Below are 22,750 nucleotides of genomic sequence, written 5' to 3'. Positions count from 1 at the left end.
TTTTTATCAAGGGGTCAAAAACTGTTGATACTAAAACAAAACTGATTAAAGAACAGACAACAGTGATGCCAACAACAGAATACATAGTTGGGTATTAGTGTGTGATATCTTTTGCATTCAAACTACAATTAAATGGCTAATTTGCCTGTTTCAATTCTCCTACAGTATAACAGCCCACATCCTACTTTTCAATGTGTAATCGGTGGAAGGGCATATCGTCACTGTCAGGCAGAAACCTTGTATCTCCATACATCTTCATTCATCTATCACATCTGTCTCACATTTCCTTTATTTCATCAATCTACAAATTCACAACATGTCACGATGCAACGCATTGGGAGGTTGTAGACCTGCTCTATTTTTGTGTGAAGATTTTGGTCAAAATAGAAAGTGGTTAAAGGTAGGGTAAGTGATTTACTTTGGTTAAAATAAGTGTTAAATAGCTCTATATTCTGATAGTCCTCATTGCTATAGAGTGTTTGTTCAGTAAAAGGAGTCTAACATGTCTCTCCAGCTCTTTATTAAACAGAAAATGCATTTTCAGTGCTCTCTCCTGATTGGCTTAAAATGTGTCACCTACCTGAAAATGTAGAATATTCTGTTTACTAAAGAGCTGGAGAGACCCCTGTGACCGAACAAACGCTCTGTAGCAATGATTACTATCAGTACTTCAACCTTTTTAACAAACTACTGTCTGTAGGTTTTATGAATATATGGCCAATGAAAAGTATTAAGAGGAGGAAATAATAACTAAATTGGATCTATCCTGAAAAGTGGTTTTGCACATACAAGGTATCCACACAACAGCGACGATATCTGAGTTAAATAGAGACAAATGAGCACTCCTTCATGTCCGTGCTAATCGGCCGGGCTATGAGCTCATTTCAGGCCTGTGCTATTCCATTGCTCTCTCCATCATCACAACACTGCACTATTTAATTATCCTTGCAGTCTATGCATTTCAATGAAGGCTCCGGTGTCTGCCGAGCCACCCGATAGGCTTGGCTAAATTCAGTCTGGAATGGACTTTTAACAGAATTAGAAACACTGTGAACGTGAAGATGCTTTTTTATTTTGATTCGGGGGGAAAACAAGGTACTCCTGTTGATGCAATACTGTAACTCCATTAGAATGGCATACAGTTGATGCAAAGGCATGGCTCAATAACTTACTGCTATACTGTAGGTACAGTATGTCTGTGCTCAGTTTAATGTCAGGGCATGAAATCGAGAGTGGCCGTTACAGTTGGAGTGCACACCAGCGATTACCAACCTGTGGGCCGGGCCGAAACACTAAGATTTTAATTATAACATAACATAATAAGTTATTGTAAAAAGAAAAGGTCATGGTATTTTTTCTATAAAACCTTAAAAAAGGTTTTCATTGTGATATCGATACATAAGAACTTAAAGTATACTATGTTCCATTGATCCAATCGATTCACAATCGATTGATTTATTGATCATGTAAATAAACATGCTCTGAAAATGCACACAGCCCACCCATCTGACCACTTAACACGGCAGCAATTGCGAACGCTTTTCCAGATTTTCAAGTGTGCCCTGATCCAGAAACACCAACTACGGTACAACTGACCCTGGAGAACATCATGACTCATTAACAGACACAAGCAAGAGCCAGGAAGACGTTTTCTGGCTGAGTACAAGTACTGTATCAATGCCCTTGGACCTACTGACATTACAACCAACTGTAACTCCTCCAAGACTATAAATATTTGTGCACGGCCGAGTAAGGGAATTATTTTAAACCACAACTGCAAATGGAGCAGCGAGACACTATTAGAACAGGTGTTGGTGTTTGCACACTAAGCTGGGTCAAATCATGACCTACAGTACAATGATAATTCTGTGATGTGTGTGATGACCATGCATTTTACAGTGAAGAATGTCAATTTCCTCATGGTGAGAAGATGGCAACTTCCACCATTTCCTAAAGGATCCTCATCTTTTACCTGGATGACGGCACTGAACCAGCAGGTGTTGCCCACATTGCGGATCCCCACCGGCCAGTCGTCCATCCGGATCCAGTCTGCAGGACTGCATATCTCATTCTGGACCTCACCTCGCTTCCGCTTCACTCTTGATGTGGTCTCCTCAGCACTGGCCTCCAGGGCCCTGGGAAGATATCACATGGTAAGAAGGGAACTTCTCATAATCACTGATCTTGGGGCCAGTCATTGGCCATTAGCATAAAAGAGTCAGTAGTCGATTTCGCCAAATGTATGCTTATGATGTTTATAAGCATTATTGTGAACTCTCACTCAATTAATAGAGGCCTAACAAAAATAAGTCTCGCTCTTATGTACTCCTGTGAATCATGGGAGCTTCTTATCTAACATCTCATAGGTTTTTACATAAGAGCTCACCTAAACACCAGAGAGTTATATTACCCCACCTTGTGTAGCTATTGGTAAATACATATGACAATTTCCTAACGGCCCAAGCAACCACAGTATACTTCCGTTAGAGAGCAACCTTAAGTGTCACATTGTGAATGTTTTGGATTGAAGCAAGGAGCCTGTTACCTGTTTAATTCTCTCTCTTCCTCCTGAGCCTTTTTGGACTCCTGCAGGCTGAGCTCGATGGCAGCTTGGAGTTCATCTTTCAGAACGCCTGGACGTACTGTACAGTACATACAGAAAGGACCAAAACAACACAATTGATTTTGTGCACTCAAGTGCATAGAATAGTTCCACAGCTGTTGTTCCTCGTCCTGATTGCTGCACTAAAGGTAAAGGTAATCGACCTATACTTCAGTTGTTAGGGATTAAAAAAAACAATTAACTCCTGTTCCACGTATATATGGTGGCAAGTACATCCATTTTTCATTAAAGCTAAAATGAGCACTTAACATCTTTAAATCATTAAGAAAATCTTTCAAAATGTATAACTTTTCCCTGTGGTTTCCGACCTTCTCCATTGGGGATGACATCTTGTGGATCACCGGGGTCTTGAACCTCCGTCAGCGGTGTTGTCAAGAGTCCAACAGCATGGCCAATGTCACCCTTGCTGGCCTGATGGTTATAAAAGATAGGGATAGAACCGTCGTCCTTCATGCCACTCGATTAACAGTTCCTGACATGATGAGTACAGCCTCCCGTGATAGTTTTTACCACTTGAACTCCAGCATTAATATTCGGGGGGAAACGTTTAAACGGTTAAAGTACAGTTGTAAGTACAGTTGTAACTCAGAGTTTTATAAGATTATTACTAAGTAACTAAGTATTACTAAGAATAGAGCGTTTAAGTCTCCAAATACAAAACAGTACTAAATGAACTACAGTATATACAATTCCCAGTACTTTGAAATAGTGTGTAGTGAGTGAACTGCACATTGTTTGTCATGATCTGTCTCCTTGTTGTGTTGTGTTATTTTAATTTGTATTGATATTAATTTTCTGGTTCTTTGTTGTACTGTAGTTAGGTTTTACATTACAGTTGTGTTCCTTTTATTTTTAAGCAAAGGTCCTAGTGTTTCCTGTTGTCCTTCGTCTCTGTGGCCCATAGATACACATAGATACTGCACTGGCTTGGAGTGATACATCAACAGGGCCACCATATTGAATAGAATAGAGCATTAGATCCCAATCTTTTTCAGCTGAGACCAAAAATATAAATTGGTGTCTCACCAGGACTCAAACACACAAAAATGCATTATGATAATATCAATAAACCACTTAAAGGGTTAGTTGAGATTTTTTGAGTATTTTCTGTAGGAAATACTTACCATTAATGTAGTGGTTGCAAAGGTATTAATTGATTGCCCGAGTCCCGTGGTCAGAGTTATGGTCCGTTTCTGATAAATATGAAGTAGTTCCGGTAGATTAGTAGATTTCACCAGTAGATTTGGTGGGGGCCGATTTGGTGGGGGCCGCTCATTAAAAATAAATTAATTTAAAAAACTAGCGTCATTTGTATTGTTGACCTTTTCTACCATATAGAGCAGGTTTCGTTAAATTTCGACCCCTCTGTCACATGGTACTAATGTTTGTGTCCAGAATCACTGCACCGTGGCAGCCTACTCACGCACAAAATATATGACACAAAAAATAGTACCATGTGATGTGACAGAGGGGTCGAAATTGAACGAAACCTGCTCTATATCGTAGAAATAGGTCAACAATACAAATGACGCTAGTTTTTTTAATTAATTTATTTTTAATGAGCGGCCCCCAGCAAATCTACTAATCTACCGGAACTACTTCATATTTATCAGAAACTGACCATAACTCTGACCACGGGACTCGGGCAATCAATTAATACCTTTGCAACCACTACATTAATGGTAAGTATTTCCTACAGAAAATACTCAAAAATCTGAACTAACCCTTTAAGCCCAATTTAATAGTGAAAATAGCCAATGATGTGTTAATTGTCCATCGTGTTCACCTGTGTTCTGTCAATCCATTGTGTCGATTTATACTAGCCTGTGATGTGTGCTCCTTGCCAGTCTGTTGTGAATGTTGCCAGTGTTTGATCTTGGTGGCTTTTTCTTTCTTTTTAATAGAGCTCCTTGTGTCTATCCCTAGTGCTTGATCTCCTAGTGTATATTCTTGATTCTTTCTTAACTGCTTGATTGTAAATTTGTAAATATGCCCCTTGCATTATACTGCCCTGCTTCTGCCTCTCATCCATATTCTCCTGAAGCTCATGTGACACATTGATATTTGTCAATGTCACTGTTACTTTGGACCAAAGTGGCCGGTTGTTGATAAAGTACAATGCTGGTGACACTGATCATTTATGAACACTTGAACTTTATACAATTTAGAGAACCCAATTCAAACTACAAAACCAACACGGAGAAACAACATGAAAACTTTTAGTGTTAGTGTATAAGCTTACAAGTCTATTCACTGATTATTAAGCAGCCTTCATGTATTGTATAGCCTCACGTCTGTATTCAGTTTCAGTATACCCACAATCTCAGTTAAATGAACACTTGGGGATTTTAAATTGTGTACATCTAGATACTGTACACATGTATAGTGTATTTTAGACTGCAAAAATAAGCCTCCATTTCACTGCCAATACAGCCACCCAAGGCAATGTTTTGGCACTGATTTAGAGCTTTGTTCCTTTGGTTTCATGTTTTGGAACATGCCATGTTAACAGAAGGTAAAACTGCTGCCAGTCATGTGTTTGCACAGTGGTAAGATGATCAAAGAACACCTTTGACCACAGTAAGATCCATAAATGTTCCTTGGATGGAGGTGGCTTACTTTTAGCGCCCTGTCGAGTACTTCTGTGTCTCGGATACCAGTGATTTCCCTCAACTGGTTCAGCAGCATTTGGCCCTGAAGGAGACAAAGGATTCATGCAGGGAAAATAAGTCAAACTTTGTCCTGCATCAATGTGTACGTACACGGGCAAATGTGTCCGTGGCAAGACTTGTCCATTTCTGTGGCAAATACTTTTTAATAATATTCTTATTGTGTTCATGTATTGTTATGAAAGCACTGACTGTACACATAAGACCCAATTATTGAAATCCCAAACACAGACTAGACTTGAACCATGCTGCGTTGATGTCTGTATACTGGCTGACTTGCCAGTCTCAAGGTTTTCTGATTTAATGAATACAGAAATACTTTTTAAAATGTGCAGCATATAGACAGTAGACACTGAGAAACATTAGGAAGTCCACAATCACAACACCAGAGGCAGCTCCACTGATCATGTCCAACCCAGATTTGGCACAAACAAGGGGTTGAACTCGTTCTCTTGCTATGCAACAAAAATGTGGAATAAGTAGTGAAGGAGTGTAAAACCCTACTCACTTTCAAAACTGCCCAAAAAAAATACCTTCAGGAGGCTGCAATTTTAAACTGGCCCCTGTCAAAGTCATAACCTAGCCCCCCCCACTGAACTGTTTACTGTACATATTTTTTGTTTATTTTTGTTTTTCTTACTTTTAAAATGTTCTTACGATGTTCTGCATAGTAGCGTATATCTGTCTGTTTTTTAATGTCTCCATGAATTGAGTACCTGGGGATCTCATTTGTAACAAGCCATTGCGGCTTTTATGAGCGATCCATTTTAGCTGACCTTGTATTGTAAACTGTACTTCCATGTGCTTTTTCCCTGCAAATCTTCTAAATAAAGTATTCAATCAGTAGGTCTAATATAATTTTGTATGTACGTGGCAAAAATAAAGTTTGACGAATATGACCATCACGAAGCCGGCATTTGTGATGACCCCTGCCCTAATAATACAACTTCCATTAAGGTTAATTTGTAGGTCAATACAACAAATATGTATTTTCAACGGAAAAAGATGCACAAGTCTGACCAGTAAAATATCAACAAAGGAATTTTCAGGTTTTACTGTAGGTTTCATCAGTCGAGCCAGACTTCAGCTTGATAAATACATGATAAATCCACAGCCCCTTGTGAGCTTGTAGATCTGTTATTTTGGGCTCGTGACTCCATCGTATGATGGACTATAAATCAAGCATTATACAGCTGTGACAACTATGACCTACTGTAGGTGTGATATGGGTATAGCACGACAACCAGTATAAGATGCTGTAGCGTAACCATGCTTCTGTCCTGGATTCTTAATCTTTAAATACAACAAGGTCAACAACAAAGGTCTAGAAGCCTCTTCAAAGTTTCAAATGTTAGAGGACATCAGTTAATCCACACACAGCAGTGCAAACCTGCAAATCCTCTTTTTTAAATGTAAAATCTAATGTCATCCATGGATTAGTCTCATAACGTAACTTTGTATCTGTTCTGTTGTAATTTGTGTCTTGTTTCTAAAATATTTTTAAAGCACTATACAGAAGGCTATAAATAAAGAATGGCAATATTTGATTATATAGCCAGCCAAATAACATGCCACTGAGAAGGGTGTCAGTCACGATACGTCAGGTAGCTGTTTTGAACTCACACACCCACATTAGCATATTATGGGCCTGCTGGGTTGAGGAGGGCTATATAAAGACCAGCACCCCACCAACAGCAGGTGGACATGGTCAGGGTATCTGTGTGAAGAAAGACACACGCGCTCACATGCAAGAGCGTGCACGTCTCTGCAAAGCATACAGCGAATGCAGGGCAGACTTATATGGGGGAGGGGGGGTAGCTATCTGAGACCTCTCTGGGTGAGCCTCTATTTTGAGCCCCCTGACATGGATAGCACAGGCCTCTGTTTATCATTCCACTCACCATGCCACCTCACTTGAGTGACAAAGGCAGTGGGTGTTTCACTCTCTCACTCACACACACACACACACACACACACACACACACACACACACACACACACACACACACACACACACACACACACACACACACACACACACACACACACACACACACACACACACACACACGTTTGACATTGGTCCACATCAGACACAAACCAGCAAGGACTTGAACAGTGTGAATGACGTCAAAAGTATTTTAGGTGCCATTGACACACTGACATGTTTGATGTCTATGTAATCTGTTAATCTGGCCTACCGTATATAAAACATGTTTGAAAAAAGTGGCTATTCACAGGCCTACCATTTGCTTAATTACATGGAGAACAGCATAGTTTACATGAATCAACAGAGCAGAAGACAAAAGCATGTCTAGTCTAAATGCTCTGGACAAAATATGGTTACGTTTGACCATCTTGATTTTGAGCTACATGAAAGTATTTTACATTTTAAATTAGACTACAGTTGCCTTTTTCCTTGAGTCACACACACACACCTTTCCAAAAAAACAGATCATGTTGTTGTTAGGTTGGTGAAGCTTAGTGTCGTTTTGGTTAGTGGTTTAGCCAGTGGTGGAAAAAGTACTCACATTTTTTACTTAAGTAAAAGTATCAATACTGCAATGTAGAAATACTCTGTTACTAGTAAAAGTCAGGTAATCAAAGTGTATATAAATGTACTTTAAAAAGTAGAAAGTACTCAGCAATGTCCATTTCACAAGTTTTCAAAAGTAGGCCAATAAAATGGATACTAATATTTTGAAAATAGCAGATCTACAAGCTCGCTCACAATGCATTGTGCGCATGTAGATTTTCAAATGGCCGATATGAATATAGGGCTGAAGTGGTTAATGTATGTTTTGTAATAATAATCCAAATCTACAAAGTAACTAGTACGTTTTCAAATAATTGTAGTGGAGTAAAAGTAGCCTATAATATTTGCCTCTGGAGTAGAAGTAGAAGTACGGAAAATTATAAATATTCCAGTAAAGTAAAGACTCCTCAAATGTGTACGTAAATACAGCACTTGAGTACATGTACTTAGTTACTCTCCATCCCTGGTTTTGGTTAGTCGTTGGTGTTAGAGCATTCAACCGAAAACACTTGTTAAATGAGCATTGGTTCCACACAGCATTGCCTCACCGGGTCCGTTGAGTTATTATCCCCATTAGCACTGATCTGATCAACTTTCATCATGGCAGAAACCAAATTTATAGCTGTTTTCCAAAAAATGCCTGCGATCTGCGATTCGAGTCAGACCAACTCCATGTGTCAAACGCGCCTCCTCACACACACACACACACACACAGCAGATCACACTCACACACGCACACAACACAAGACAGACGCGCCTGGAAGAAGTGACCGCACTGCTGCACTGTGATTGGCGCAGCTGGAGAGCCTATCACAATAGGTCAACAAGGATCTTATTTTCAAAGCTGCAATAGTGAGAGATATGAATGATTTGTCTTCGGATCACATGGCCATAGTTAACTAGCCTAAATCAGAGCAATTTCAGTAATAATAATAAGTTGTACAATCATTATTGTCAGAAAGAAGTGTAGTCTACTGTGTAAACTATTGGCTACTCCACTCTGAGTGCCAACAATAATTGAGTAAACACAACTCTAAAAAAAAGTCCATCACATAAAAACATGTGTTAGTATGTTTACTTGTCACTTGTGTTAGTAGCCTGTCACTAGTGGTGTTGTTTGTCTGCTTCAGTATCACAACAACAGCTCATTCATTAATTTAGTTATGTTATTCGACATATGGACATACTCTTCTGATCAGCAATTTGACTCAGTTTACCATATGGAAATATTTGTGCTGTTGTATTATAAGAGCAACATGCAGTAATCTGCATTATTATGAATGCCTACACAGCATGTGAAAATCCGGAGTGTGACATTATCTGTCTAAGCCCTATACTTAAATAGATAAATATATCAATATATCAATATCAAATAAATATGCAGTATAAGTGCAAGTATTTCATTGTAACTTCAAAGATGAGTACCTACAGTAGCCTATAACTGTTCATGATGTTCTCTAATGAACCAATGAAGTGCCAATACCAGTGGTATTTTCAAAAGATGTTTATACATTTGAAATGGGACATTCTGGATAATGGGGAGTACTTTCTACTGTTGGTACTTTAAGTACATTTTGATACCAATACTTTTGAGTACTTTTACTCAAGTAAATTCCGAATTTTTACTTGTAAGAAAGTATTTCTACATTGCAGTATTGATACTTTTACTTAAGCAAAAATTGAGTACTTTTTTCACCACTGGCCAATACACAAACCCCTGGGGATATTCTCCTCCAGCGTTGTCCATCGCTGGATCACCTTACCAGAGCCGTGGTAAATCAATTTCAGCTCCGGCAAACTTTCCAGCGCTAGTTTATTTGCTGCTCAAGCTCTATACTGTACAAAGAAGAAGTACATTTCTTCATATTTTAATGTACAGATGAGTGTATTTTATTAGACATTTTTATCTTTATATAGAGTTGAGGACCTGGGAGAGCTCTACAGTAAATCATTGCAGCAGTGATGTCTTTCATTTGGCTGCTGTTGCTACAGCAAGGTGAGACGTTCCATCTTGTCTTATGAGCTGTCTGGTTGATTTCTGCTCAATGCTATGGACTGTCTTTTGCTTGGATAAATTACAGTGGTGGAAAATGTACTCAAAATGTTTAACTTAAGTAAAAGTATCAATAATGCAAAGTAGAAATACTCTGTTACAAGTAAAAGTCCGGAATTCAAAATGTACTAAAGTGAAAGTTCAAAAGTATTGGTATCAAAATGTACTTAAAGTACCAAAAGTAGAAAGTACTCATTATGCAGAATGTCCCATTTCACAAGTTTTAAAATGTATACAAATGTTTAGAAAATTGCAGATCTACAACAATGCTTCGCATTGTGAGCTTGTAGATCTGCTCTTTTCAAATGGCCGAAATGTATATAGGGTTGAAGTGGTTAATGTATGTTTTGTAATAATAATCAAAATCTACAAAATAACTAGTTACTAAAGTTTTCAAATAATTGTAGTGGAGTAAAAGTACATATTTTCCTTTGAGATGTAGTGGAGTAGAAGTAAAAGTACTGAAAATTGGAAATACTCCAGTAAAGTAAAAAATACCTCAAAATCGTACTTAAGTACAGTACTTGACCCAGTGAGCCATAGTCGTTTTTTAGACGTCTGGTTTTTGTTTAGACCTAATTTCACCGGTCTACATTCGGTCGTATTATAGACCGAATCTAGACGATTGAATTTAATCCATTATTCCATAAACTTTGATTAAAAAAAACAACTGTAAGCTGCACAACTGATCTCCAGATATTGGACTAAAATAATTTGAATAGCCATTTATCAATATACAGTATAGTTTAAATGTAGCCTAGATTTAGACGTTTAAATCAAAACCATATATCAACGTCTACATTTAGACCAGTTTTAAACCATGACATTTACTTATTGTTTTAGTCATGTTGTTTGAAAACTTTGATTAAAAAAACAACTGTAAGCTGCACTTGATCTCCAAATATTGGACTAAAATAATTTGAATAGCATTTATCAATATACAGTATAGTTTGAATTTAGCCTAGATTTAGACGTTTAAATCAAAACCATATATCAACGTCTACATTTAGACCAGTTTTAAACCATGACATTTACTTAATTTCATGTTGTTTGAAATCGTTTATTTTAGGATGCTAACAATAGAAATTATTAAATCTCACTATTATAGCGAAATAATGCAGTTTGCATTAATGGTGATATATGCAAATATATTTTTTTAAATGCATATAAAAAATAACGTCAGTTTGCAGTATTGGTGATAGGCTAATATAAAATACTGAGGAACGAGTGAAAGCCAAGCAGTAAACCGCTACCTCTCGTCACCAGACTTTCCACAGTAAACCGCAGATTGTCTTTGTAGTTCGGTTTGCTTATTTCTCTCACGAGACTTGGCAACACTGGGCTTCACAGCAACAGTAAAACGCAGATTGGTTTCGGAGGTTGGTTTTCTGATTTTCTCACGAGACATGGCAACATTAGTGGTTCCGGTTGCGGACGACAAACAGTAAACACTCACAAATAGATACATTTCATGCGAGTTATCACGATGTTCATCACCATGAAGTTTAATTATTTAAATGGCAATACGACTATAGAGGTGAGTGTTCTTTGCTTATTGATTTTAAAACTTTTCTTAAGCCGCTTGCAAGCTTATAACTTCTAAAGGAAGCTGCTAGCTGCTGCAGCCTGGCTGCAGCTAGCTAGCTAAGCTGCTAGATGCAGCTAACTAATGCCAGTAGCTAACTTTAAGCTCCGTTCCGTGAGCAGAAATTGGACTTCCGGTTTTCGAGCTAGCAGAAATAAGGCTTCCGGTTGCCTTCAAAATAAGATCTAAATTTTTTTAATATTTTTTAAAAGACACAAATCTATTTTAAAAATACATTATGATGTATGCCTTTTAAATGGCTCATACTAAAACACTTCCAAGTGGCAAGTTTAAAAAAAGGACACAATTGCATATAAAAAATACATTTATGATGTACAGTATGTCTTTTTAATTGGCTTAGATCACTTCTAAGTGCCAGGTTGTTCCAGATTGAGGCTATTGACCCCCATCAAATGTGCACTTCACACCTAAATATGGGCCATTTGTAACAGGAATTTATTCAAAGGTTTGAAAACCACTGCATTTAGGTTAGAAACACTTTGAATGGTTAAGCATGCATTCTCTAATTAATGTTTGTCCTGCAAGTGTAAAGTGTAACCTGAAAACCTTATATTATTGCTTTCGTTTTTCCCTGCTAAATGTCTCTCCTTTCATTCTGCTGTAGTTAGGTAATAATTAAGTTATCAGTCCAACCCTGATTTTAAAGCAGATGCCTAGAATTACATAATTACGGTGCTTAGTGCCGGAACTTCCGAGGTACGCACGCGTTCGGGGAGACCCCCTCTACACCGCCACACTCTCCGCTAAGCGGCACTAAGGTGTAGACAAAAGTGGCGGGCCGTCCAGTGAGGTCAGGGGTCAGAAAAGGGCCTTTTTCAGTGCATAGCCTATACAAATTGGACACTGGACAGGAGACGGTGCTTAGTGCCGGAACTTCCGAGGTACGCACGTGTTCGGGGAGACCCCCTCTACACCGCCACACTCTCCGCTAAGCGGCACTAAGGTGTAGACAAAAGTGGCGGGCCGTCCAGTGAGGTCAGGGGTCAGAAAAGGGCCTTTTTCAGTGCATAGCCTATACAAATTGGACACTGGACAGGAGACGGTGCTTAGTGCCGGAACTTGCAAGGTACGCACGCGTTCGGGGAGACCCCCTCTACACCGCCACACTCTCCGCTAAGCGGCACAGGTGTATTTTGAAAAGTGGCGGGCCGTCCAGTGAGGTCAAGGGTCAGAAAAGGGCCTTTTTCAGTGCATAGCCTATACAAATTGGACACTGGACAGGAGACGGAGCTTAGTGCCGGAACTTGCAAGGTACGCACACGTTCGGGGAGACACCCTCTACACCGCCACACTCTCCGCTAAGCGGCACAGGTGTATTTTGAAAAGTGGCGGGCCGTCCAGTGAGGTCAGGGGTCAGAAAAGGGCCTTTTTCAGTGCATAGCCTATACAAATTGGACACTGGACAGGAGACGGTGCTTAGTGCCGGAACTTGCAAGGTACGCACGCGTTCGGGGAGACCCCCTCTACACCGCCACACTCTCCGCTAAGCGGCACAGGTGTATTTTGAAAAGTGGCGGGCCGTCCAGTGAGGTCAAGGGTCAGAAAAGGGCCTTTTTCAGTGCATAGCCTATACAAATTGGACACTGGACAGGAGACGGAGCTTAGTGCCGGAACTTGCAAGGTACGCACGCATTCGGGGAGACCCCCTCTACACCGCCACACTCTCCGCTAAGCGGCACTAAGGTGTAGAAAAAAGTGGCGGGCCGTCCAGTGAGGTCAGGGGTCAGAAACGCAAACGCGGTCATTGGACGCAACCCCACACAACCCCACACAACCCCACACAACCCCACACAACCACACACAATAAAAGAATACAGACAAGGCTTTGAAAGTTTAAAAAAAAGACCTTTTAATTACTCTTTACTAATAAAACAGTGTACAAATTATCAAAAAAATTAATAAATAAAGTTTCCAATATTTGTTTTTAAACATTGCCAATTGTCTTAAGGTGGACTGAGAGGCTACTTTAGTAGTTTAGTAGTCACAGATTTGATCAATTTACTTTATGTGTGTGTGTGTGTGTGTTAATAACAGCACTCATTATTCAAACACAAATCATGCAAAACTGTAAAAATTCTAGGAAGTGCAAACACACTCAAAAGTATAAAATGGTACTGCGTGCAACGTACCTAAATGCAAACATCACTGTTGGAACTGCGTACCCCACACAATTTTTTTAAATGTCTATTTATAAATAAATAATAAACGGGTACAACATGCAATGTACCACGGTGCAAAGATCACTCAAATGTATTATAAACGGGTACAACGTGCAATGTACTCAAAAGTGCAACACAGCAAACATAAAGTGCAAACATTTTACACACACACACACACACACACACACACACACACCACAAATTTATCAAAAGATAGATGTACGTATATAAAGCAAAACCAGCTCAGTCCAAACATTGCATAGTCTTGTGCTCTAACGTTTGTTTTTTGATGATCACAGTAAGCACAAAGACTAAAAAATTAAATAAAATAAAATTAGATTAAATCAAAACCTAAAGGAAAAAAAAGCAAGACCAAAATGAAATTCCCTCCTGGTGTCTTGGGAAGATGTCAGTTCGGGTCCTTTGCATTCCTCCATTGGCAATGTTCTCCTGCAACATAGACACAACAGAACCTTTTAGGTAGTTTGTCCAAGGTAAGGTAAATCATCACAGTACATGCTTAAACTTTGTACTCAGAGAATTAACTTTCCGCCTGACAACTCATACATAACACAATCTCGCTTTTCACGCTGGCTTTTGAAAGTGTTGAGGCTCACATCAAACAGAATAGCTTTGGAAAACAAACAAGTGAAAATACCACAGCTGCTGCCGTCTTCTTGTGCTATGAAATTGGGACAACTGTGATAACACTCATATCTAAATGTGATACTCATACCTCTGCCATACAATGCAAAGTACTGTAAGGCTAAGTACTTTTGCAGTGGAAAAAATACCTTAACCAGGTCTTGCTCATACACACGTAGTGAATCCATTATCACAAAATCTAATGCTATAACATCACCCTTCACTGTCTTTTTTGAGAAATCTACCGCGATGGCTCCCCAATGGGACTTATTTGCGTTGACAGGCAATATCACCAACTCATAATTCCACCAATTGCCTGATGCTCGTGGTACATCTGGCAGGACACTGATGTCATCACACCAAGTACTCTGTAACTGTTGGCTGACAAAAGTGCTGGGACAAATATACGCTTTTTTTTCAACACCAGAAAGCAAGAGCTGATGGTACTCATCGATCGTCTTATCACTCAGCCACCCGTTATTCTTCACAGTTGGCTTTGAAATGGGTCTCACTTTTCTATCCCTTGTCTGCTTGGGTTGTTTGCATCTGGCTGTGCATTTATGTTTTAGTTTGACCTGCGGAAAGTTGATTAGTTTCACACTATTCGTTTTTTCGTATGACACGACAAAGAAACTAGCTGTGGTCAGTATTTTTTGCATCAGCTCAAAGGTATAGCCTGCTGTGTCATTGGATGCATTTGTCATGATATGCCATTGCTGGTCTTTACAGGTGTATAATGACACATATGGTGACTTATCAAAAAATGCACAAATACTGGACACAGCATAATCATTTTGGTGGTACAGACAGGAGAGAGTGAACGTTTTTGGAATTTCTGCACCAGATCTTAGCAGGAGAAGTAAAGACTGTGGGCTGTGAATTACTTTATAGGTTGATAAGCTTAAGTCCTGCTTACATGTTTTACATTGGTCAAGTTGAGCAGGAAATGTTTTTGCAACTGCATCCAAGATGCCTTTTTGTGACACTTCAAGTGGCTGCACTATGAGTTGTGACTTGTTCTTTCTAGATGGTACGGCCTGGTCACCACATTGAGTACAAATATAGCGACCAAGACTTTTAAGGCAAAGCAGGTCATTTCCAAGGAAAGGAGCCCCAAGTGTGTCATCCACAAAGCTGTCTAATATGTGGCACACGTCTGTCATAGAAAATTGCCGAGACACTAATGACACCACCTGAGTGTTGGCAACATTGAGTTTCTCAAGCGCTTTGTTAAACAATGCTGGGGACTGCGCTGCTGCTGCTGCTGCTGCTGCTGCTGCTGCTCATGCTGCTGCTGCAAGCCGTGTGTGACATTTTTGGAAAGCAGATGTCTGTTTTAGAAATGTTAGTATTGGTAATGGTATGGCTTCAAACATATTGTGATTTGGTCTTTCATTGCAAAAAAACACATCCACACCATGGCCAATATCTTCCAAATTGTCCTCTATTGTGATGCCAGCATTAAGTGATGCATCATTACATTTCACATAGAAATAAATGTACCCATGTGGTTTTGCCAATTGCAATGCATTTGCTGGTTGAAGGATGTTTATATTTGTATCATCTGCTCTAATTACAACATTGTCATAAAGCAAATGTGCCCAGAAGTGTCCGGCTTTGGCCACTGAGCCTACATGACAAATGATTGAGCCCAACTTATACTTAATTTTACTGCTGTCACGAATGGGAATTTCGATTATATCAGATGGGACTACAGGCGTGTGGAGCACCGTCCCACCATTATCAACACGGGACACAGAACATGGGATACATTGCATGTTGTACCCGTTTATTATACATTTGAGTGATGTTTGCATTTAGGTACGTTGCACGCAGTACCATTTTATACTTTTGAGTGTGGTTTGCACTCCCCGAACGCGTGCGTACCTTGCAAGTTCCGGCACTAAGCTCCGTCTCCTGTCCAGTGTCCAATTTGTATAGGCTATGCACTGAAAAAGGCCCTTTTCTGACCCTTGACCTCACTGGACGGCCCGCCACTTTTCAAAATACACCTGTGCCGCTTAGCGGAGAGTGTGGCGGTGTAGAGGGGGTCTCCCCGAACGCGTGCGTACCGCAGAAGTTCCGGCACTAAGCTCCGTCTCCTGTCCAGTGTCCAATTTGTATAGGCTATATGCACTGAAAAAGGCCCTTTTCTGACCCCTGACCTCACTGGACGGCCCGCCACTTTTCAAAATACACCTGTGCCGCTTAGCGGAGAGTGTGGCGGTGTAGAGGGGGTCTCCCCGAACGCGTGCGTACCTTGCAAGTTCCGGCACTAAGCTCCGTCTCCTGTCCAGTGTCCAATTTGTATAGGCTATGCACTGAAAAAGGCCCTTTTCTGACCCTTGACCTCACTGGACGGCCCGCCACTTTTCAAAATACACCTGTGCCGCTTAGCGGAGAGTGTGGCGGTGTAGAGGGGGTCTCCCCGAACGCGTGCGTACCGCAGAAGTTCCGGCACTAAGCTCCGTCTCCTGTCCAGTGTCCAATTTGTATAGGCTATGCACTGAAAAAGGCCCTTTTCTGACCCCTGACCTCACTGGACGGCCCGCCACTTTTCAAAATACACCTGTGCCGCTTAGCGGAGAGTGTGGCGGTGTAGAGGGGGTCTCCCCGAACGCGTGCGTACCGCAGAAGTTCCGGCACTAAGCTCCGTCTCCTGTCCAGTGTCCAATTTGTATAGGCTATGCACTGAAAAAGGCCCTTTTCTGACCCCTGACCTCACTGGACGGCCCGCCACTTTTCAAAATACACCTGTGCCGCTTAGCGGAGAGTGTGGCGGTGTAGAGGGGGTCTCCCCGAACGCGTGCGTACCTCAGAAGTTCCGGCACTAAGCTCCGTCTCCTGTCCAGTGTCCAATTTGTATAGGCTATGCACTGAAAAAGGCCCTTTTCTGACCCCTGACCTCACTGGACGGCCCGCCACTTTTCAAAATACACCTGTGCCGCTTAGCGGAGAGTGTGGCGGTGTAGAGGGGGTCTCCCCGAACGCGTGCGTACCGCAGAAGTTCCGGCACTAAGCTCCGTCTCCTGTCCAGTGTCCAATTTGTATAGGCTATATGCACTGAAAAAGGCCCTTTTCTGACCCCTGACCTCACTGGACGGCCCGCCACTTTTCAAAATACACCTGTGCCGCTTAGCGGAGAGTGTGGCGGTGTAGAGGGGGTCTCCCCGAACGCGTGCGTACCTTGCAAGTTCCGGCACTAAGCTCCGTCTCCTGTCCAGTGTCCAATTTGTATAGGCTATGCACTGAAAAAGGCCCTTTTCTGACCCTTGACCTCACTGGACGGCCCGCCACTTTTCAAAATACACCTGTGCCGCTTAGCGGAGAGTGTGGCGGTGTAGAGGGGGTCTCCCCGAACACGTGCGTACCTCAGAAGTTCCGGCACTAAGCTCCGTCTCCTGTCCAGTGTCCAATTTGTATAGGCTATGCACTGAAAAAGGCCCTTTTCTGACCCTTGACCTCACTGGACGGCCCGCCACTTTTCAAAATACACCTGTGCCGCTTAGCGGAGAGTGTGGCGGTGTAGAGGGGGTCTCCCCGAACACGTGCGTACCTCAGAAGTTCCGGCACTAAGCTCCGTCTCCTGTCCAGTGTCCAATTTGTATAGGCTATGCACTGAAAAAGGCCCTTTTCTGACCCCTGACCTCACTGGACGGCCCGCCACTTTTCAAAATACACCTGTGCCACTTAGCGGAGAGTGTGGCGGTGTAGAGGGGGTCTCCCCGTACGCGTGCGTACCTTGCAAGTTCCGGCACTAAGCTCCGTCTCCTGTCCAGTGTCCAATTTGTATAGGCTATGCACTGAAAAAGGCCCTTTTCTGACCCTTGACCTCACTGGACGGCCCGCCACTTTTCAAAATACACCTGTGCCGCTTAGCGGAGAGTGTGGCGGTGTAGAGGGGGTCTCCCCGAACGCGTGCGTACCTTGCAAGTTCCGGCACTAAGCTCCGTCTCCTGTCCAGTGTCCAATTTGTATAGGCTATGCACTGAAAAAGGCCCTTTTCTGACCCTTGACCTCACTGGACGGCCCGCCACTTTTCAAAATACACCTGTGCCGCTTAGCGGAGAGTGTGGCGGTGTAGAGGGGGTCTCCCCGAACGCGTGCGTACCGCAGAAGTTCCGGCACTAAGCTCCGTCTCCTGTCCAGTGTCCAATTTGTATAGGCTATGCACTGAAAAAGGCCCTTTTCTGACCCCTGACCTCACTGGACGGCCCGCCACTTTTCAAAATACACCTGTGCCGCTTAGCGGAGAGTGTGGCGGTGTAGAGGGTGTCTCCCCGAACGCGTGCGTACCTTGCAAGTTCCGGCACTAAGCTCCGTCTCCTGTCCAGTGTCCAATTTGTATAGGCTATGCACTGAAAAAGGCCCTTTTCTGACCCTTGACCTCACTGGACGGCCCGCCACTTTTCAAAATACACCTGTGCCGCTTAGCGGAGAGTGTGGCGGTGTAGAGGGGGTCTCCCCGAACGCGTGCGTACCGCAGAAGTTCCGGCACTAAGCTCCGTCTCCTGTCCAGTGTCCAATTTGTATAGGCTATGCACTGAAAAAGGCCCTTTTCTGACCCCTGACCTCACTGGACGGCCCGCCACTTTTCAAAATACACCTGTGCCGCTTAGCGGAGAGTGTGGCGGTGTAGAGGGTGTCTCCCCGAACGCGTGCGTACCTTGCAAGTTCCGGCACTAAGCTCCGTCTCCTGTCCAGTGTCCAATTTGTATAGGCTATGCACTGAAAAAGGCCCTTTTCTGACCCTTGACCTCACTGGACGGCCCGCCACTTTTCAAAATACACCTGTGCCGCTTAGCGGAGAGTGTGGCGGTGTAGAGGGGGTCTCCCCGAACACGTGCGTACCTCAGAAGTTCCGGCACTAAGCACCGTCTCCTGTCCAGTGTCCAATTTGTATAGGCTATGCACTCCTTTGAACAGCATTTATCCATTTAGATAAATTATTAATGTTTTAAATCCGTTTTTGTTACACAGTAACATAATATGTGTTATATAGCTTCGTTTAAATGCTTAATTTATAGTTTTAATGTGCAAATGAACCGTTTTTCAATGGTTTTCAATGGTTTCTTTTTACTCTAGAGGGTACTCTTATTCTGAAGAGATCGTCAACCGGAAGTCTTATTTCTGCTCCGTTATTTCTGCTCACGGAACACAGATCTAACTTTAGCAGTCCGTGAAGAACGTCGATTTACAAGCTCAACGCTTTGCATCTGCATCACGGTGTGAGCTTGTAGATCCACTACTTTACTGCAAGGAGTAAAACCACGGAACATAAATTGTGTATAATCTTTTATTTTGTTCCAATTGGAGTGAACCTTGTTGAATATGGTACAGTGTAATAAATTATTGTTCTTTAACAATGTACAGGCTAACATGTACCAACATGTTGAAGATGTTGTGAAATGTTTAGTTTATTTACTCTTTTTAACTATTTTTAATTGGAACAAAGTGACTGTCCGTGTATTTATAGATCTCTTCTGTTTAAAGTGACACCAAAACAACAAATTAATTTCAGAGAATGTGTAGACTACTTGTCACTACTGGTGATATCCAATGTTAATGCTATCACCTCTTGTGAGGACTACATGTGATATATTAGGCCATAAAAATTTCTTTTTTTGTCAATCTTGTTTCAGGAACACAAATGGCAAAGGGTAATGGAAACATGTGAGTTTGGCTATATTATGTAACCACGCTGTCATGTCCTGTGGTGGATGTTGTGCCAATGTTTAGATAGTTATACAACTAAACTCTACAGATTGTTTTTAAACTATACACACTGCCCACAGAATACCACGTTGACAGCCCCTATCCACACCTCAACACCAGGTCTTACTAGCAATAGGCTGTAAACACCACAAAGGTGTTTACAACAAACATGTTATGTCTCCTTGGTAGTTCAGCAAAATTGTACATTTGAATTTAACTGCTATTATAGTTACCAGGAGCCTCTCGTATAACATATGTTGAGATGTAGCAAATTCCTACAAAGTTGGCTCATGTATGTATTGTATTGGCCACTTGTACATTCAATTGAATGACATGACTTACAAACTAAAATGTCTTATATCCTGTAGAAATGCATGTTTCTAATAATCGCAACACTAGTTAAGAGTCATTCCTGTGTTGTTGGACTCTTTACTCACCTATGACACACTTTAATTTGAATGGAGGATGTCAACAAGGGAAAGGAAGTTCAAAAAGACATCACCATTACATCAACAACTGTATTTAAAACGGGTGATGTTGCAGTAATTGTCAGGGCTAAAAATGTATTATTTCATTTTCAAGCTGTACAGTGTACACTCTAGATTACATAACCTCTGCTATTGATACTCCCAATCTTAGAATTAATTAATTCGTTTATATGTTCATTGCAGAAGCCACCTAGATTTTGTTTTGGCCAGGCTACGGAGGAACAGTGCTGTTGTGGATCCATTTACAGTGGAGTCAGTACTGCTATATGGGGCTGAGACAAGCTGTGAAATTAATAATGTCATTGTTTTCAAACAGATCACAGCAATACACTGCTTGCTCAAGCTGCCCTGAATGGACTGAGGACACAGAGATCTATGTGTAGATATGTACATATATGTAGGTATGTGTAGATGGCTAAGTGGAGATATTTGGAGATGACATTGAAAACATTATGTTGGATATGTAATTTCATTGTCTTCCACCCCTAACAGTGAATTGTTGCTTCAGTCCAGTCCAAGCAAGAGTCAGGACTACACAATGTAGAATTTGATTTGCTATAGCTGTGAGCACAATAGTGATGGTGTAATTATGACATGTAATTTACTTTGTTTTCTCCCCAACAGTGTATCATAGGCGTATGCCAAAGCAGTGCCAGGACTCCACAACCACAAGGTACAATTTATTTGAGTTTTGCAGTGATATAAATGGTGAGTTTGTATGTGAGATGAGTAAGTACCCCCACCAAACAGAGAATCTTAGCCTTACTCCAAGATGAAGGACAGATCAAGGACTACCTACACAAGGTAGATTTTGAGTCTAGGAGTGATCATAACGGTGACTATGTCTAATTTATTTCCTTTACCCCCAACAGTGAATAGAAGCCTTACTCCAGCCCCAATGAAGAAATAACACCACAAGGTAAATTTAAATTGACTGTAGCAGTGAGCAAAATAGGTTGCAATGGTGCAAGTAAGATGTTTAATTTTCTTTTCTCCCCCCAACAGTAAGTAGCAAGTATGACATGTAATTGCCTTGTCTTTCACCAACAGGAAATCTTATCAGAACTCAGAGGAGAAACATTCACAGGATTCCAAAAGGTACCTTTTTATAAAGTTTGGAAGTCATCTTACTGTGGCAAAGATGTAATTGGGTAGGGATGATGATGTTGAACTTGTAAAACAAGTAATGTTGTTTATTAAGATCTGCACCTGCCAAAGTATAGCCTCACATCCTAAATCACAGGCAGACTGTCACAAGGTTTCTTTATTTCAGTTTCCCATGTCGGAGAAAAGTAAGAATGGAAGTATTATTTATCATTTCCCACTGTGTTAGTGTATTATTTATTATTTCTGTTTCATATCAACATTATTGTTGGCAGAGTATGCCATTGACGATTTAGCTTCTCATTTTCTTTTTGTTTCTGCTTTGTTTAGCATGGTGCCGGACAGCAGGAGAGAGCTTTCAAAAGCACTACCTTCTATCTTTCTGTCATCAATGGTAAAAATAACTTTGTCAGTGCTAGTTATTTGTTGATTGCTTATTCAAGTTGTACACGTGTGTGTATGAGAGTTATATGTCATTGTTTTGACTGCAGAAGCCGTTCAGAAGACATTCAGAGAGACAATGGAGAACGTGGTCAGCGCTGCCATCTCTGACCACTTCAAGCAGGCGCCTGGTAGAAGTGGTGGAGGGGGATACAAGAAGAGGGCGACGCCTTGAAGCAAATCAATGTTATTATTTGGTCAAAACATTTTGTTAAAACTTGTCTTTTATGGTTGTTTATCCCATTAAGATAGGGAACGCATCTGTGTCACTTAAGATTTCTTTGGCTATTCAGAAAATAGCAGATATACAAGCTCATTGCGCGGAACTCGGTGCCGCGCAATTTTTTGGAGAGTACTTTTTTTTTTGTGCAAATCTTTGTATATATATATATATATATATATATATATATATATATATATATATATATACACACATTCAAAGATTTGCAAAAATGTTCAATATTGTTAAAACAAAAATATAGCAGATCGACTAGCGCCGAGTGCCGTGCTATGAGCTTGTAGATCTGCTATTTTTGAATAGCTCAAGTATAAGATGTGTTAAAGTGTTTAAAATCTAACATGACAGGTGTTAATGGCTTAAAGCATTAAGAGGTGCAGAAATTAAAGACCGATTGTACAAGCTTTGGTATTTTTTTTGTTGAAATATGTATTGTGATTGAAATGGAAATTACAGTTGAAGGATAGTTATGT

General features: G+C 41.1%; 1 protein-coding gene and 1 long non-coding RNA gene across 2 annotated transcripts in view; one reads left to right on the top strand and one right to left on the bottom strand.

Annotated features, from left to right (window-relative positions):
- Positions 1-8,550, bottom strand: part of usp28 (ubiquitin specific peptidase 28) — a 31,574-nt gene extending 23,024 nt beyond the window's left edge. Inside the window, exons 1-5 of the mRNA XM_080434664.1 lie at positions 8,377-8,550; positions 5,243-5,317; positions 2,932-3,034; positions 2,546-2,642; positions 1,973-2,135 (exon numbers count right to left, since the gene is read on the bottom strand). Coding sequence (XP_080290790.1) covers positions 1,973-2,135; positions 2,546-2,642; positions 2,932-3,034; positions 5,243-5,317; positions 8,377-8,430 — 492 coding nt within the window. The 5' untranslated portion in view covers positions 8,431-8,550. The remainder of the gene's footprint in view (positions 1-1,972; positions 2,136-2,545; positions 2,643-2,931; positions 3,035-5,242; positions 5,318-8,376) is intronic.
- A 2,766-nt stretch (positions 8,551-11,316) lies between these two features.
- On the top strand, positions 11,317-22,641 carry LOC308089761. The gene is made up of 8 exons (XR_013933552.1): positions 11,317-11,418; positions 19,934-19,964; positions 20,811-20,895; positions 21,119-21,167; positions 21,367-21,413; positions 21,545-21,592; positions 21,929-21,992; positions 22,090-22,641. It is a non-coding gene; the product is annotated as an uncharacterized lncRNA (long non-coding RNA).
- The last annotated feature ends 109 nt before the right edge of the window (positions 22,642-22,750 follow it).

Source organism: Gymnoscopelus braueri (assembly GCF_963280865.1).
Source record: "Gymnoscopelus braueri genome assembly, chromosome: 8".
In the NCBI taxonomy this organism is placed as follows: Eukaryota; Metazoa; Chordata; class Actinopteri; order Myctophiformes; family Myctophidae; genus Gymnoscopelus; species Gymnoscopelus braueri.
The sequence above is the reverse complement of the archived record's forward strand: the minus strand, read 5'-3'. Positions and strand labels throughout refer to the sequence as shown.